Below are 16852 nucleotides of genomic sequence, written 5' to 3'. Positions count from 1 at the left end.
CAATGCTTGATGCACTTCTCGCTTCAACCCATGCAGTTCCCAACTAGTGCCATTAAAACCACATTCATCATCTCCTTATTGGACAGCAAAGCCATGGACTGGGCCACTCCTCTTTGGGAATGTGGAAATGTGCTGCTCCAATATGTACAGTGGTTCAGCTAGGTTTTTAAGAAAGTGTTTGATGACCCCGGCTGGGTGGCCACCTGTGGTTCTGATCTGCTGCACCTTCGGCAGGGCTTGCGGCCATTGACTGATTATCCCATTGAATTTCTTACCATGGCCACAGAGCTGAATTGGCAGGAGGACAGCCTTCGCAGTATTTGTCTTGAAGGATTGTCCTCATGGATAAAAGAACTTGTGGCAAGGGAACTTCCCGAGACCCTTGATGCCCTGATTGACCTCACCAGAAGGACTGATCGCTGTCTTCAGCAGTGGGCTCAGGAGCTATGGGGTCCCCTGAGACAAGTACCGTTGGCCCAGGCATTTTTCCGTCCCCTTGTTTCACCAGCCATGGCCACCTTGGCTCCAGAACCCATGCAATTGAGAAAGACCGACCCACCATGGAAGAGAGGCTCTGCCGCCAGAGGCTGGGCCTATGCTACCATTGTGCCGGGAGGGGGCACCTTCGGGACCATTGCCCCCTTAGGTCAGGAAACGAACAAGCCTAGGAGCCAGTGGGGAGATGATCCTAGGCTGTACTAATGCGGCTTCCCAACACCACCTTTTCGGTAACAATCTCCATAAGGATCCACAAATTTGCCACTCTGACACTGGCAGACCATCTGAAGCTACCGATGGTCCCTTGGGAGACACTTCTTATTATCTCCTCCATCTATGAAGAGCCACTTACCGATCGGATTACCACAACGATGGCCCCACTGAGCCTCCACACTGGTTTACTGCACGTGGAACAGATAACATTTTTCATCATCGACAAAGTGGTGATAGTTTTAGGGCTATCCTGGTTGCAGCATCACTCACCATGATTTGACTGGGAGACACTGCAACTTACCCATTGGGACCCCCACTGTCATGGCTCATGCCTTCCTCAAGTTAGACCCCCAGCAGGGTTCCTGTGGCCATGACTTAAATAGGTCCACCTCCACAGTATGCGGACTTTGCTGATGTGTTCTCTAAGAGCAAGGCGGAGGTGTTACCGGAACATCGTCCTTACGACTGTGCCATTAATCTCCTGCCAGGGGCTATTCCACCACGGGGCAGGGTATACCCCTTGTTCCTTCCATTTCTCAATACATTCAAAAAGCCTTGACAAGGGATTCATCAGACCCTCCACTTCGCCAGCAGGAGCGGGGTTCTTTTTTGTGTCTAAAAAAGACAGAACGCTACACCCCTGCATTGATTATCATGGGCACAATGCGATAACGACAAAGGATCAGTACCCCTTACCCACATCCCAGAACTTCTTGACCAGCTTCAGGGTGCCAGAGTGTTTACCAAGTTGGACTTACGTGGAGCATATAACCTCATTCGCATCACAGCAGCAGATGAATGGAAGACAGCTTTCAACATGCGGGACAGTCATTATGAATATCTGGTAATGCTCTTCAGGCTGTGCAATGCCCCCACCGTGTTCCAAAACATGATGAACGAGATCTTCCGGGACCTGCTATATGTTTCTGTAGGAGTATTCCTCAAAGACATCCTCGTCTTCTCACGGGATGTTCAAGCCCATCGGCAGGACATTTGCCAGGTCCTACAGAGTCTATGGGCTCACAAGCTGTATGCCAAGCTCTAAAAATGCTCCTTTGAGAAAGAGAACCTACCCTTCTTGGGGTATATAATTTCTAGCAGGGGTTTTTGTATGGACCCGGAGAAGGTATGTTGTATTCAAGACTGGGCGCAACCATTCAGCCTCTGAGCCTTACAAAGGTTCCTGGGATTTGCCAATTTCTATCAACATATTATTGCTAATTACTCTTGGATTACTGCCCCCCCTCACGGCACTCACCAAGAACGGAGCCAATACCAAGAACTGGTCACCCAAAGCAGTCAAGGCCTTCCATGTGCTAAAACAGGTCTTTCTTCGGAAACCCTGTCTCCATCACCTGGATCCCACACATCCATTTTTCTTAGAGGTCAACGCCTCCTCCCTGGGCGTGGGAGCCATGTTACGTCAACATGCATACTTGGGGGCCCTCCAACCCTGCTCATTTTTTTCATGAAAATTTTCATCAGCCGAGTGAAATTACGGTATTGGGGATAAGGAGCTCTTAGCCATAAAATTGGCACTTGAGGAGTGGTGACACTGGTAGGGGGTGCATAACACTAAATTACAATATACACTGATCATAAGAGCTTGGAACACCTACACAAGGCCTAACGCTTGAACGCTCACCAAACCTGGTGGTCCCTGTTTTTTGCGTGATTTGATCTCGAACTGAAATACGGCTGGCAGACAAGAATGTCTGTGTGGATGCTCTATCCTGGTCCTTCGAGGTAGAGGACACCCCCGATCCACCGGGCATATCATCGACACAACTCAAATCATCCTGACAACCTCCTCGACCATTCCTCCAGGAAAGACGGTCATTCCAAGTCGACTCCGTCAGAAGATTCTAGAATGGTCCCATAATTCTCGTATTGCAGGACATCCTGGGCGGGCCCAAACCCTGGCACTACTTCAACAGTATTACGGGTGGCCCCAGATGAATGGTGATGTTAAGGCCTATATGGACTCATGTCCTACCTGCGCTCAACAAAAACCTGTGGTAGGATGACCTTGGGGGCTGCTACAGCCGTTGCCGGCCCTCAAGCAACCCTGGACACTTTGGGGTAGATTTTCAGACGAGCGCGAACAGCCTACTTTTGTTTGCGCTCCAGGCGCAAACAAAAGTACGCTGGATTTTAGTAGATACGCGCGTAGTCGCGCGTATCGGCTAAAATCCTGGATCGGCGCGCGCAAGGCTATCGATTTCGTATAGCCTGCGCGCGCCGAGCCGCGCAGCCTACCCCCGTTCCCTCCTAGGCCGCTCCGAAATTGGAGCGGCCTAGAAGGGAACTTTCCTTTGCCCTCCCCTCACCTTCCCCTCCCTTCCCCTACCTAACCCACCCGCCCGGCCCTGTCTAAACCCCCATCCTACCTTTGTCGGGGGATTTACGCCTCCCGGAGGGAGGCGTAAATCCCCGCGCGCCAGCAGGCCTCCTGTGCGCCGGGCCGCGACCTGGGGGCGGGTACGGAGGGCGCGGCCACGCCCCCGGGCCGTAGCCACGCCCCCGTACCCGCCCCCAAAACGCTGCCGACACGCCCCCGCAACGCCGCGCGCTCCGGCCCCGCCCCCCGACACGCCTCCCGACACGCCCACTCCGAAAACCCCGGGACTTACGCGAGTCCCGGGGCTCTGCGCGCGCCGGGAGGCCTATGTAAAATAGGCTTCCCGGCGCGCAGGGCCCTGCTCGCGTAAATCCGCCCGGTTTTGGGCGGATTTACGCGAGCAGGGCTCTGAAAATCCGCCCCTTTGTGGTGGACCTTCCTCTTTCTAATGACTGCTGTACTATATGGGTCATGATTGACTGATTTTCTAAGATGGCTCACTTTGTGGCACTTCCAGGTCTTCCATCTGCACTTGAATTGTCACGACTCTTCACTTCTCACTTCTTTCGTCTGCACGGTCTCCTGCACCACATAGTCTCCAACTGAGGCGTCTAGTTCACAGCCAAGTTTTGGTGCTTGCTCTGCCAGAAATTCAGGATTATGCTTAACTTCACCACCGCCTATCACCCACAGGCGAATGGCCAGGTGGGGCATAACAACCATACCTTGAAGTCATTTTTTAATGCATTTATCAACGCACGGCAAGATAACTGGGCTACACTACTTCCTTGGGCCAAGTTCTCTCATAGCTCCCACATTAATGCTGACACAGGGTCCTCCCCAATCTTGATAGTATACAGGAGACAGCCAGCTTCCCCTCTTCCAGTTCCGCTCTCTGTCTCATCACCTGCAGCCCAGCTGACGGCTAAGAAATTACACACTCTCTGGCTTCAAACTGAGGACATGGTTTGGAAGGCGGCCCAATGAGCTAAAAAGACAGCAGACCTTCATCAGCGACCAGCTCTTCAGTTTAAACTGGGGGATAGGTCTGTCTAAGTACCCTCTACATCTGGCTCCAGGTACCTTCCATGAGGCTCACACCACGTTACATTGGACCTTACCCCATTACGCGTCAGGTTGGCCCTGTCTCTTACCAGTTGCGATTACCCGCTTTTCTGAAAATTCACAATGTGTTTCAAACTCTTAGTACTCTCCTGGCCCACCAGACCTATCCTCCAAAGAAAACCAAGTTTACCAGATCAGGGAGGCGCTGGGCATACACTGAAGGAATCGCAAGTGGGAGTACCTAATTTCCTGGGAGGGCTATGGCCCTAAAGAGTACACAAGGGTACCTGCTTCGAACATCTTGGATAAGAGGCTGTTAAGGACCTTCCACACAGATCACCCCAGAAGATCCAAATCTCCGAAGGGAGACCCTAGAGGAGGTGGTACTGTTGCGTTTCGCCGGCCGCATGCTCACCTCGCAGCCGGCTGCCCTTACCTCTCCCAACACTGCGGTGAAGGAATGGCAGGCCACTGTGCGGACCCAGCCATGTGAGAGACACCGCTCTGAGTGGGGGTGGTCTTAGGCACACGTGGGGGTGGTCTTAGGCACACATCACAGGCTGTTTTAAAAGGCCCATGGTAAACAAACTCCTGTGACACCCCCTGATGATGTCAGCAGGGCACAGGTATTTAAACCCGGACCTGTCTAGACACTCTTGTCTTGTTAGACTCTTGACTCATTGACTTCAGATACTTCGTCCTCTTTTTGGATTGATGACTGGCTGACCTGGGGTCTCCTCTGGACTTTGCCCATCTTCTGCCTGTCCCAACCTCTGGCCTGTCTTCGTTCTTGCTGCTTATCGCCTGCCCCGAACTCTGGTACCTCTTGACTCCGCCTGCGGTCTGTCTAACCTTAGCATGTACCAATGGTTCTCAGTGGATCTCCAGCCTGCATCGGATTCTTCATCATCCAGAGACCCGCACCTAAGTCCAGGCAGCCCCGGCACCCAAGGGATCAACCTGCAGGGAACGAGGGCTAGTATTGGTGAAGGTCCCATTGGGTTTCTGCTCCAGCCATGTCCGCCTGTTGACAGTGAGGACCTGCAGGACTCTTCCCTGCAGGTAGTGACAACCTTGCCTTGAACCAAGGGTCCACTACCAAAAGATAAAGATAGGCATGCCTGCTGTAGATGAACTGGGACCCCAGGAAGCCTAGCATGGGATCCAGGAGATGGCAGGGAAAGCAAGATGATTTGGAAGTCTCCCAGAAAAGTTGGACTATCCGCAGTCAACACAATCTCCAATTTTTTTTTCTTTCTCCTTATGTTCTAAAAATCAAGGAATATATCTAGAGATTGTCAGTACCACTGCAATTAGTACAACTGCTTTGCAAGAGAAGGGGTTCTTTTCACATTTTTATAATGACAGCCTTTCCATGAGGAATATCTAAACAGGTTTTACTTAGGCAATGACATGTTTTATTCTTTTTCACACAGGAATTTATTATAAGACCTTTCACAAAAAAAAGAAAGAAGAAGAATAATTACTCAAAAAATAAATTGGCTCTTGGTTTGACTTAGTGCCAGGGGATGTGGTCACTTGGCGACATACTCCTTATTTTCACTGCTATAGTACGTTTGGTATTTTGGGGACAGAAACAGAAAGAAAATGTTCAAATGGTAGAAACAGAGAAATTTATGACAGACCCATCTATTCTGCACATTCAGCAAAAATCCCAATTCCTTAGTGTCCTTCAAAGTTCCTAAGTTGGTGTTCAGGAGGCGAGAGCAACACCCTGAAATGCAACAATTTTTTTTTAAGAATCCAAGAAAATAAAAATGTCAGTAATGAAATTATGATGAAGTATTTAAAATATTCAAGCATTTAATATTAGTATGGCATGATTTCAGCTTTTCTGTTGAAACGCTGCTGCTTTACTTGAGGGATAGTCATTTTCTGGGCTGGCTGGCAGTGTTAGAATAGAAAGGGAGGAGGGGAAACTAATGAGAACATCATGCTAGGGTTACACAAGGTCTCTGGCTTAGCTAAACACATAAATCCCTGCTTGAAACTCACAGGGACTGTAGCATAAAAAGAAAAAAACGATTCTGATCACCAGTGGTCTGCCGACGGTGATATACAGCAGTGGGAACTTGCTTCTGTCAATCCAATTTTCCTGCCAGCTAGGAAGCAAAACTGATACTGCCCCAGTAAGAAGAAAAGCTGAGAAAATATAAGTTATTAAAGTACACTGTAGCGGTACAAATCAGGACTCAAAGTGTCATTTTGTCCATGGATCTTCCTTGCTTTGAGTGAAGGACAGATGCAGTCTAATTTTCATTCATTTTGCCCCGACTGAAGGAGGAAACCCTGTTTACAGTGACACTTCTGATCACATGTTTCATAACTTGTATAAACATTATTAACCATCTGTTTGTTCCTGTGCCACAATCTCTGCAGCCATTGAAGCAAAAAAATCTCAGATTACTACTGCTATTACTACTGTGGTATAATTTCTATAGTGCTCCTAGACATATGCAGCGCTATAGAGATGCACAAACAGGCAGCCCCTGCTCCATGGAGCTTACAGTCTAATCGGATACACAGACAAAATGAAAGGCTTCAGGAAATGTATTTATTTTAGAAAATATGGTTAAAATCAACAAAACTACGATCAAGGAGTGTTAGGGTTTAAGGTTTAAAAGCAGCCTCAAAAAGGTGGGCTTTTTTGCAGGAGAGGGAGCATGATCGACTCAAGAAGGCTGTTACACTCATTCAGTGCAACAAGATGGAAAGTACAGTGGAGAAAAAGGGCACCAATAAAAGAAGCTTGCACTATGAAGAGAGTTCATGAGGAGGGGTGTAGGGGACATAAAAGAGCAGAGGTGGTGTGGAGCTGCAGAATGGATGCCCTTGTTGGTGAGTTCATGAAGCCTGAATTGTGTGTGGAAGCAGATGGGGAGCCAATGTGATGACCTGAGAAAAGAGGTTACCAAGTCATAATGACATCAGTGGAAGATAAGTCGTTCAGCTGAATTTTGAATAGACTGTACTGGGAATAAATGGCTCAGTGGGAAACTTGTGAAGAGCAGGTTGCAATAATCAAAGTGGGAGGTGATGAAAGAGTGGATATGAATTTTGGTAGTGTGTTCAGAAAGGAAGGACAAAATTTGGTGATATAAAGGTACAGACCACATTATGATCTCCACCAGTGATTCTTACCTAGTGTTAGGACCCTGCAGTGTAGGTTAGACCAGTGTTTCCCAACCAGTGTGCCTTCAGACCTGATCAGGTGTGCCATGGAAAGCCACCACTGCCTGATGCTCAGATCCAGACCAGCACCTGGACTCTACTCTCAGCACCTCACAGCAACAAGAAAAACCCACAAGGGCTCTTAAATGTATTGGCGCTCCTTTCTGAGAGCATGTGCAATCATGCATGCCTCTGTGTGGTGATTAATGAGCAGCATGCTTCGCATGGATATCTGGGCCCCTCTTTGTACAGTATACACAGTGCATACAGTATCCTCCTCCTTTTCCCCCTCCTGAGCCTCCCCCTTTGAGTTCTTCCTGCCTCTGTCTTATCGCTGAGTGAGTTGGGAAGAGCATGCACTGAGCACTGGATGTGACTCACTGAGTGTTGGGAGCAGCTCTGGCAGACACATGTGGCAGCCAGGGTATCTTATGGAACCAGCTGCCTGCACCACACCAACATCTTTCTCCTGCACTTGTAGAGGGAACTGGTCCATTGTGACGGGTTCATGAGTAGGGATGTGAATCGTGTGATCGATCGTCTTAACGATCGATTTTGGCTGGAGGGGAGGGAAATCTGATCGTCATGGTTTTTTTTTTAAAAATCATAAAAAATCGTAAATCGGGGGAGGGCGGGAAAACCGGCACACTAAAACAACCCTAAAACCCACCCCGACCCTTTAAAACAAATCCCCCACCCTCCCGAACCCCCCCAAAATGCCTTAAATTACCTGGGGTCCAGTGGGGGGGGAGGGGAAGAGGGAGGGCGGGAAAACCGGCACACTAAAACAACCCTAAAACCCACCCCGACCCTTTAAAACAAATCCCCCACCCTCCCGAACCCCCACAAAATGTTTAAAATTACCTGGGGTAATTTACCCCCAGTTTTAAATTACCTGGGGTAATTTACCCCCAGTGGGGGGGTCCCGGCGCAATCTCCCGCGATCTCCCGTTCTCGGGTCACGGCTGCGTTAATAGAAATGGCGCCGGTGGCCCTTTGCCCTGTCATATGGTAAGGGCAAAGGGCCACCGGCACCATTTCTATTAACGCAGCCGTGGCCCGAGAGCGGGAGATCCCGAGAGCGGGAGATCCCGAGAGCGGGAGATCGCCGTATTGCCAATATTCAAAATGGCGCCGGCGCTACCTTTGCAAAGGTAGCACCGGTGCCATTTTGAATATTGGCAATACGGCGTGAGTGCAGGAGGTCGCTCCCGGACCCCCGCTGGACTTTTGGCAAGTCTTGTGGGGGTCAGGAGGCCCCCCCAAGCTGGCCAAAAGTCCCTGGGGGTCCAGCGGGGGTCCGGGAGCGATCTCCTGCACTCGTGACGTCGGGTGACAGGAACCAAAATGGCACCGGCGCTACCTTTGCCCTGTCATATGGTAAGGGCAAAGGGCCACCGGCGCCATTTCTATTAACGCAGCCGTGGCCCGAGAGCGGGAGATCGCGCTGGGACCCCCCCACTGGACCCAAGGTAATTTAAAACATTTTGGGGGGGTTCGGGAGGGTGGGGGATTTGTTTTAAAGGGTCGGGGTGGGTTTTAGGGTTGGTTTGGTGTGCCGGTTTTCCCGCCCTCCCCTCCCCCGATTTACGATTTTTTGACGATAAATCGGGGGAATTGCTATTGTATCGCGGCTCTAACGATTTTTGACGATTTAAAATATATCTGATGATTGTTTTAAATCGTCAAAAAACGATTCACATCCCTATTCATGAGTGTCTCTGTCCCCTCTCTCTCTTTGTTTTAAACTTTGGCAGAGACAGTGTTGGGCCATATGAGTCCTCTCCATGTCCTCATTGCCTGCCCTGTGGAGGATGGTATGCCACACATTATTTTTTTTTTTTCTGTAATTTCTTTATTAACGATTTTATATAGTGAAACAACAGAATATTGTGATACATACATTTCAAAGTTGTATATTAAACTACCCACATAACACATTATTTTTGTTATTGTGGAAGTGCCATGGGCCTGAAAGGGTTGGGAAACACTATGTTTGAGGAATAATAATTATAATTTTTCATGCATATTCCATCTTTTGTGATACTTCAAAGCAGATTATATGTAGGTATTTCCCTATCCCTAGGGTCATTTTATTAAGCATTTTTCCCATAGACAGAATGAGAGAAAAGCTTTAGTATATCAGGCCCTCAGTTCATACCTGAGGTAATGGAGGGTGAAGTGATTTGCCCAAGGTCAGAGGGATTTGAATTCTGGCGTCCCAGGTTTGCAGTCTGCTGCTCTAACCATTAAGCTACTCTTCCACTCCCCATTGCCTCTCTCGTTAAATGAGCAGGCTGTGTTACTAGCTGACATGAGTCTAAAGCAACCCCAAGATCCTTCACCTCGGGAATAACTGAAACAGCATGTCCCTCAAGAACAGGTTTGAATAATCAAGGAAGACAACCTTTCCACATTATTGTTCCCTATATACAAAAGCTCGGTGGTTGTTATTCAAAACCAGGCGACTTCTCTGGACCCCTGTGCTCCACAGGGTGGGAAGTGAGAATATCGTTTCTGACCCACACACAGCGGTCAAGAAGTGGAATCTCAGGGTTTTGTATCTTTTAGGATATTTGTGAAAGTGTTGTGATTTTAGTCTGGGAGGAAGTTTCTTGTCTACTGTTCCTGCCTGGGAGACAGGAATGGGGAAGAAAAAGGAGTTTTCCCCCTTTTGGCATGAATATTGAAAGAATATGATCTGAAGAAAAAGCCTGAGGCTCCCCTCTGGAGTTTCTGCCACAAAGGAAAAGGAAAGGAGAAGTCTGGGGATTGCAGTGTCTAATTGTGGATCACGGGAATTTGAAAGGGAAGATCCACGAGGGCAAGGAGAGCCCCTTGCATTTCATCCTGGGCAGCCTTGTATTCCATGCAGGAGGAAAAGGGATGCCTGATTAAAACCTAAGGGACCACAGATACAGTTCAATTTGAATCTTATTTACTGCTGTGATTATGGATGTAACAAGAAGAAAATGTACCTGGTTTCAATTTATTACCCTTGAGCGAGTTGAACGGTAAACTGTTTATTTTGCAACATCCTGCTTGTGTGACCAGACTATTTTATGATCCTCAATAGTTCAGAGACAAAGAGCTTGAGTAGAAACCCACAGAAAAAGAGACAGTATGCCTTGCACCCTGGCGGTTTATCCTTCTCCGCCCCTTCAGAGAATCCACACCCGTGGTTTAGTGGAACTTTCTTTGCAAGGACTAGGATCTAGCATTGAACATGCTCCTCGTCTTCATAGTTACCACTAAAAGAGGTGGTCACATAGGGAAGCAAGTAACCTGATTTAGCAGTGTTTCATATGTTTGCAGAGAAGATGAGAGAGGCTTCAAAGGTGATATCAGTGTTGCGGGCTGAGAGGACTGCGAAGATGTCAGTGTTATCCACCGAAATAGAAAGAGAAGGAAAAGAATTTGGGAGTTAAAAAAAAAAAGAAGTTTTGTTTTGACTGTGTCACGTTTAAGCTGGCGGTGGGACATCCAATTGATTTGGGCCACGATTCTTGGTAACATTTCTGATGCAGAGAGGTAGATCTGGGAGTCAACTGGGAGTACTGAAAGCCAAAGGGCACTAAGGGAGTGAGTACAGACGAGAGAGAAAAGGACACAGGACAGACAGTGATTGATAATGGAGCAGCGGTAGAGAGGGATCTAAAATTGCTAGGGGAGAGTTCAGAGCAGACCCAAGATAAAACAAGGTCCTGAAATGCAAGTGAGGGCAAAGCATCTAAAGCAGCAGAAAGGTCATGGAAGATGAGGATGGAGTAAAGGCCCCTGGTCCTGGCTATGAAGAGGTCATTGGAGACGCCAACAAGAGCTGTTTTTGTGGAATATAGAGGGTGGAAGCCAGATTAAAGTGGATCAACTCTATACAGCCCTAGGTAAAACAAAAAAAAAGGCCCCGGATCCATAAATACAGCCTGAAAAACTAATTCTAAGGGCCTTATTCAAAAAGGACTTTTCTCCATTCTGTGCCTTTGGAAACAATCTTTATTGAATAAGGCAAAATATGTTTGTGCCCTAATTGAAATTGAGCATTGCTCCTGAGTACCAGTAGATGGCACTAGTGAACCACACAAATTCGCCAGCAAACCAACACAAATAATACAATAACACCCCCCCAAAGGTGTTAGCTTTCACCTTGGTAGCAAGAAATACATTTGAATAATAATTCTCAGTCGGGGAAATGTGTTTGCACTGCTTTATTAGATACAGTAAATGGTGATGATGCTGGTAGCGCTTGCACTGAGACAAAGGACCATTACAACAGAACAGCTTTGGTGATTTTAAATAGAAAACTTATTGCTCATACTGTATCAGCACAGCTCATTGAACATGAAGTAGATTTTATTTTTACGTTAATGGAAAGAATTAGAAAACCTACATCCAGTACTAAACTGCAGAATTTTTTTTTTTACCTGGCTCAAATATTTTTGTCCTATGACTGCGCTCTGGCAGCTCTCATCTACCACACCATGTTAGTTCAGGGTATAAGGGATGAAGTAACCTCCTTCCTTCCTTTCTCTACTGTGCTTCATTATTGTTGCTAGCGAGAAAACATACGTTTAGTAAAAATAGGAAATTTAAAGAAATATGTTCTTGGTTTGATTTCCATAAAATGTTCCATCCCTTTAATCCCCCCCCCCCTCGTTATTCCCCCTCCCTAGACAGCATGCCAGGATTGTTTGCTGAACCCTGTCTGACCCAAGGGCTATCGGGGTGCCTTCTCCAAAGTGCACCCTCAGCACTGCTCATTAGCCAGCGGAGGCTGGCGCGGTAGTAGCAGCAGCTGTTTTCTCTCTGTCGCTGGGCCTGAACACATTGCCTCCTCTGTCGTGATTTCAGTCAGATATTTCAATACATATTTTTCCCTGTCAGCTTTCAAATTTTATTGACCTTTAAAAACTGGTCGAAACTAAAATGATAAAAAAATCTTGGTATAGCTCTGATTTGGAAGGTAAAATGACTGAACTTATTAGAAACGAACCCTGAATTGCTTTGATTGATGGGGGTCTAAAAACTTGACTCTTTTCATCTTTTCACATTACATGCTTTGACACACCAGTCAAATGTAAACCTTGTGTAAGGTGATTATAATGTATCTGACTTGCAAGTAGTACTACTTCTTTATTTAGCATGTCACTTTATACAGATAAAGATGTACTCACAAACATGTTTCATTTATGTACACACACTATATACACATAAAAATACACATACAGACACAGAATACATAGTGGTATCTCTGAGACGAGAAATAGAGAGGGTATTTTCTGGCAGTTTATGAGACACTGGCCTATTTAGTAAATAATGAAACATCACTGTTCTTATTCAACTATTTTAGATGAAAATACAGCCAATAAAGCATTGCTCTGGCTTCAAATACTGCATAAAAAGATGATTCTTAATGAGCTAACCCCTGGTTGTTTACAGTATGTTTTTTTTTTTTTCCTGAAAATGTAAAGACTAGTACTGGAACCAACCACTTTAATGATGCATTTCAAAATGACAAATATATTTTTGAAGGTATTAAGATATTTCCAGATGTAGAAATCGTGCATTACAAACCTGCATCCCAAATTCTATTTCAGCTTATTTTAAATATATTTTGTTCCAGACAACTAGAAGAAAGCAACAGAGATTTGTTTTTCTTTTATTTGTGTTATGTTTTCAATGTGCAGATTTAGGAATGTGAGATTTAAGTAGCTTGTGCAATTGAGAACAGCCAGAATATATTTTGTATGAGAACAGCTTGGAATGGAGACTTAATTCTTTAGCACAAATGTCGAGCCACTGAGATGCCCCATTTCTCTCTGCTCAGCTGGACCACGGGTTTTCCATCAAGAGATCAGGGTCTTTGGACTACTACCAGCAACCAGGAATGTATTGGATAAGGTATGAGATGGTGCAGCGCCAAGTCAGTGTTTCCATGGCAACGTGCTGGCAGTCTCCATTAACCAGTTCCTTCAGTGGATAAACATGCTTTTGATTTGTTATCCAGTTCATATGCTGCTTTATCAGTTTCATTTTAATCTTGATTGAAACGCCACACCCCGTCATTCCCTTTCCTCACCCATTATCCGCACTGACATCACCAGCTTTCTCTCCATCGCACATGCTCAGTATCACTTTTCCTTGCAGTTAAAAGGACAGTATATCAATGTATAAGGTATTCAGATGCTGCTGCCTTGTTTTTTTTTCAGGTGGTGCTGGCTGCAGCATCTGTATTCTGTTGTCTTTACACAGATGGATGAGCAACAGGATCTCAGCACACTGTTTCTTTCTGTGTGACAAATGGGGATATATAGATATACTGTCATTTTAAACCCACTGAACACAGTCCTTACCTTAGACTAAACAATGCATTTATGTGAAGTAGCATTAGAAGCTTTTCCATTCACAGTGAAACAAAATAATGCATTGTATGTTTGGTAAGTTTGTGTTATCCAAATTGTGATTTTTCCTTGTATTTTATCTTTCCTTCAAATTCCCTGATTGCAGTAGATGTTATAATATTGCATGAATCTTTTTTCCCCTCTCTCACATATTTGCTGTGTTTTTGCTAACAGTGTGTTAAGTGATCATACACAAATGCAGCTGCAAAGGACCTTTAACCTGGAGTGGGGGGGAGGGGGCAGGGTGAGGAGGGTGGCTGGTTTTTACAAATGACCTGCTGAATCAAATGGGAAGCATCCAGCCAATGTCCTAAAGTAAGCAGTGAAATTCTGCTGTGACGGCTGGTGCTGAAATGGCATCATCCCACATACCATGGAGGTGAATCTTGCATCAGCAGATCGTTTGCTGGTTAATTCCCTGTTTGTTGTCAGCAAAATATGGCCTTGAGAGTTTAACAGATGGAAGAGAATCCCTGATGAGCATGTGTCAGAATTTGAACTGTGAAATCAGCACTTATATGCATGCATGTACAGATTTACTGATATGCACTGATACAGAAATATATATAGTACAGATGTAGATAGCTACAATATAGAAAGTTAAAAGTTTAGTAAGTTAAAATAGACATCAAAGGCATAAAGCCTTTTTTGGTTATGAAATAGTCTATACTGCATTAGAATTCCTCTTGGCATATATATAACAATGCCTGCTATATTAAAATGGTAATAACATATGGGATCAATATCTGGTATTTTTACAGAGTTCAGAATATTTTGGCATCATAAACTCTCAAGGCCACATTCCCTGGAAATGATCGGTGCCAGGCATTATTCCTTATTTCCAATGCCAATTTTGAGAAAAATATTATTTCAACTAATTTATGCTTGTAAGCACAATTCTTTAGCCCTAGGACCAAAAGTCTATGACGTTGGGATGTGAGAATAACAGTTCACCTTGTATTTTGAAGAAATGCCACATCACAATCAAAAATTACCCCAGATTCAGCAAACGTAACAAACCAATAAAAGAAAAACAAAGGGAGAGCAGGCTAGTGGTGGTTCCTTCAGCATGCAGAATGACACATCCTTGAATAATGGGCCAGAGCAGATGGGTGATGATCTCTTTTATTCAAAAATAAACTGCTTTGTTTTCCAACTGGGGGCAGTTACCATGTTTATAGTCAGTGATGTGCTAAACATAAACAGTGCATTTAGGAGCAAGGCTATATTGGGAAGTGATACTAAAAGCTAAGTGCTCATTTTAGAAGACTTCTAATTATTGCCTGCCACAAATCTGTCTTCTGCCCGGCCTCACTGAATTGATTACCAACGCTAGCTCAAAGATGGTTGAACTTGTATACTTTGTATTTTTTTTTTCATTCAAAGGAAACAGTACCATTTTTCTCTCCGTAGAGAAATGAGCCAGTATCAAAAGCAGCCATGAAAGGGCCGAACGCTGCTACTTTCATTCATTCTAGTTAACGTTACATCATGGGTCTGCAATCTCTTAAGGCCGAGTGCCCAAAAACAGGCAACATCATAGCTGAGAACCAGCCACACTGGGGGGGGGGGGGGGGGGGGGGAGTAAGGGAAAGAGCTGTGTCATTTCCATGCCATCCTCAGACCTGCTCCCTCATAGCATGCCGCTCTCTCCTAAACGCTGGCACCCCAAGCAGTTGCAAACTCACAGGCTTAGCTGTACATCATGATATTATCACAGCTGGCCCACACAAGTTTTAAAACTGCTGACAATGCAGGCATTTGGGGGAGAGTGGCATCCTGACTAGAAGGGCTTCTTGTTCTACCATTTAGAACATGTGCCAGGGGTTATCATTCTTTAAATGAACATCATATGAGAAAACAATGTGTCAAATTAGAATGAAGCACGTTCAGTGTTTGCTTTTCATTGAAGTTCATATTCAAAAGGTATTTAGACAGATAACTTAAGTTATCCATCTAAATGGCAAGATTTTGGATATTCAGCTCCATATCTGGCTAGATTTTAGCCGGAGAAGTAATTATCCGGCTAAAATGTAGCCAGATAAAGAGGCATTCTGGGGATGTTTCGGAGAGAAGTTAAGTCATCCGGTTAATTTAGCTGATTTTAAACTAAAACTGGCTAAGTTACCAGATAACTTTAGACTTGCTTAAGAGCAGATCTAAAGTTATCTAGCCATTGGACTCGTGTTTTCCCTTACCCCTTATTCAGTAAGGGGCTGAAAATGCGCGTCCAATCCCCCGAACCTAATAGCGCCCACAACATGCAAATGCATGTTGATGGCTCTATTAGGTATTCCCGCGCGATTCAGAAAACAAAATGTGCAGCCAAGCCGCACATTTTGCTTTCAGAAATTAGCGCTATTCAAAGGTAGGCACTAATTTCTTCGGGCACATGGCGATATTAAGTCGGAGGTCCCGAAACTTTCCAAAAGTAAAAAAAATAAATAAATAAATTTGAAGTCGGCCCGTGGCTGTTGGGTCGAAAACCGGACGCTCAATTTTGCCGGCGTCCAGTTTCTGAGCCCGTAGCTGTCAGCGGGCTTGAGAACCGATGCCGGCAAAATTGAGCGTCGGCTGTCAAACCTGCTGACAGCCGCCGTCCGGTCCAAAAGGAGGCGCTAGCGCTAGTACCTCCTTTTACCTGGTTTTACCGCCGGGCCTAATTAGCATACTGAATAGCGCGCACAGGAGAGTGGCCTGTGCGCGCGCAGGGAGAGCGGGTGTTCGCCTGCTCTCCCACGGACTTTACTGAATCGGCCCGCTTGTATAGCCAGATAACTTGCTACTTATCCAGATATCTTCAAAAGATATCCAATTAAGTAGCGGTCCTTAAAAAAAAAAAAGTTGCAGGCCTCCTGGCCCGATTCTGCTCGCCACCACCACCACAAGTGTCATCCCACCAGCTAGCCAGGACCCCCCTCCAACACCCTGAGATATTTAAAATAAACAGAAAACAGTGTCACTGGGCCCAACTTTCCAATCTTCCATCTTTCAGTCTCCACTAAATATTAGCGATGTGCATTTGTTTGCGACAAAATAGGAAATATAGACGATATTTCCTATTGCATCCCGGTTCGGGGGGGGGGGTTCCCCGAAACGATAGGAAAACCCACAAAACTTTGTGTGGTTTTCTTATCGTTTTCGG

General features: G+C 45.8%; 1 protein-coding gene across 6 annotated transcripts in view; it reads left to right on the top strand.

Moving 5' to 3' along the window:
* DCLK1 (doublecortin like kinase 1) overlaps positions 1 to 16852 on the top strand; it is a 755703-nt gene that overhangs the window by 713854 nt on the left and 24997 nt on the right. Inside the window, exon 17 of one of the 6 annotated variants that reach the window (XM_029602700.1) lies at positions 13134 to 13207. The exons of the other annotated variants lie outside the window; for them this stretch is intronic. Within the exon in view, the coding sequence (XP_029458560.1) occupies positions 13134 to 13207 (74 nt within the window). The remainder of the gene's footprint in view (positions 1 to 13133; positions 13208 to 16852) is intronic. 6 annotated transcript variants of the gene reach the window in all.

This window comes from Rhinatrema bivittatum, chromosome 5 (genome assembly GCF_901001135.1).
Source record: "Rhinatrema bivittatum chromosome 5, aRhiBiv1.1, whole genome shotgun sequence".
NCBI classification, from domain to species: Eukaryota; Metazoa; Chordata; class Amphibia; order Gymnophiona; family Rhinatrematidae; genus Rhinatrema; species Rhinatrema bivittatum.
This window is presented reverse-complemented; position numbering and strand designations above follow the sequence as displayed.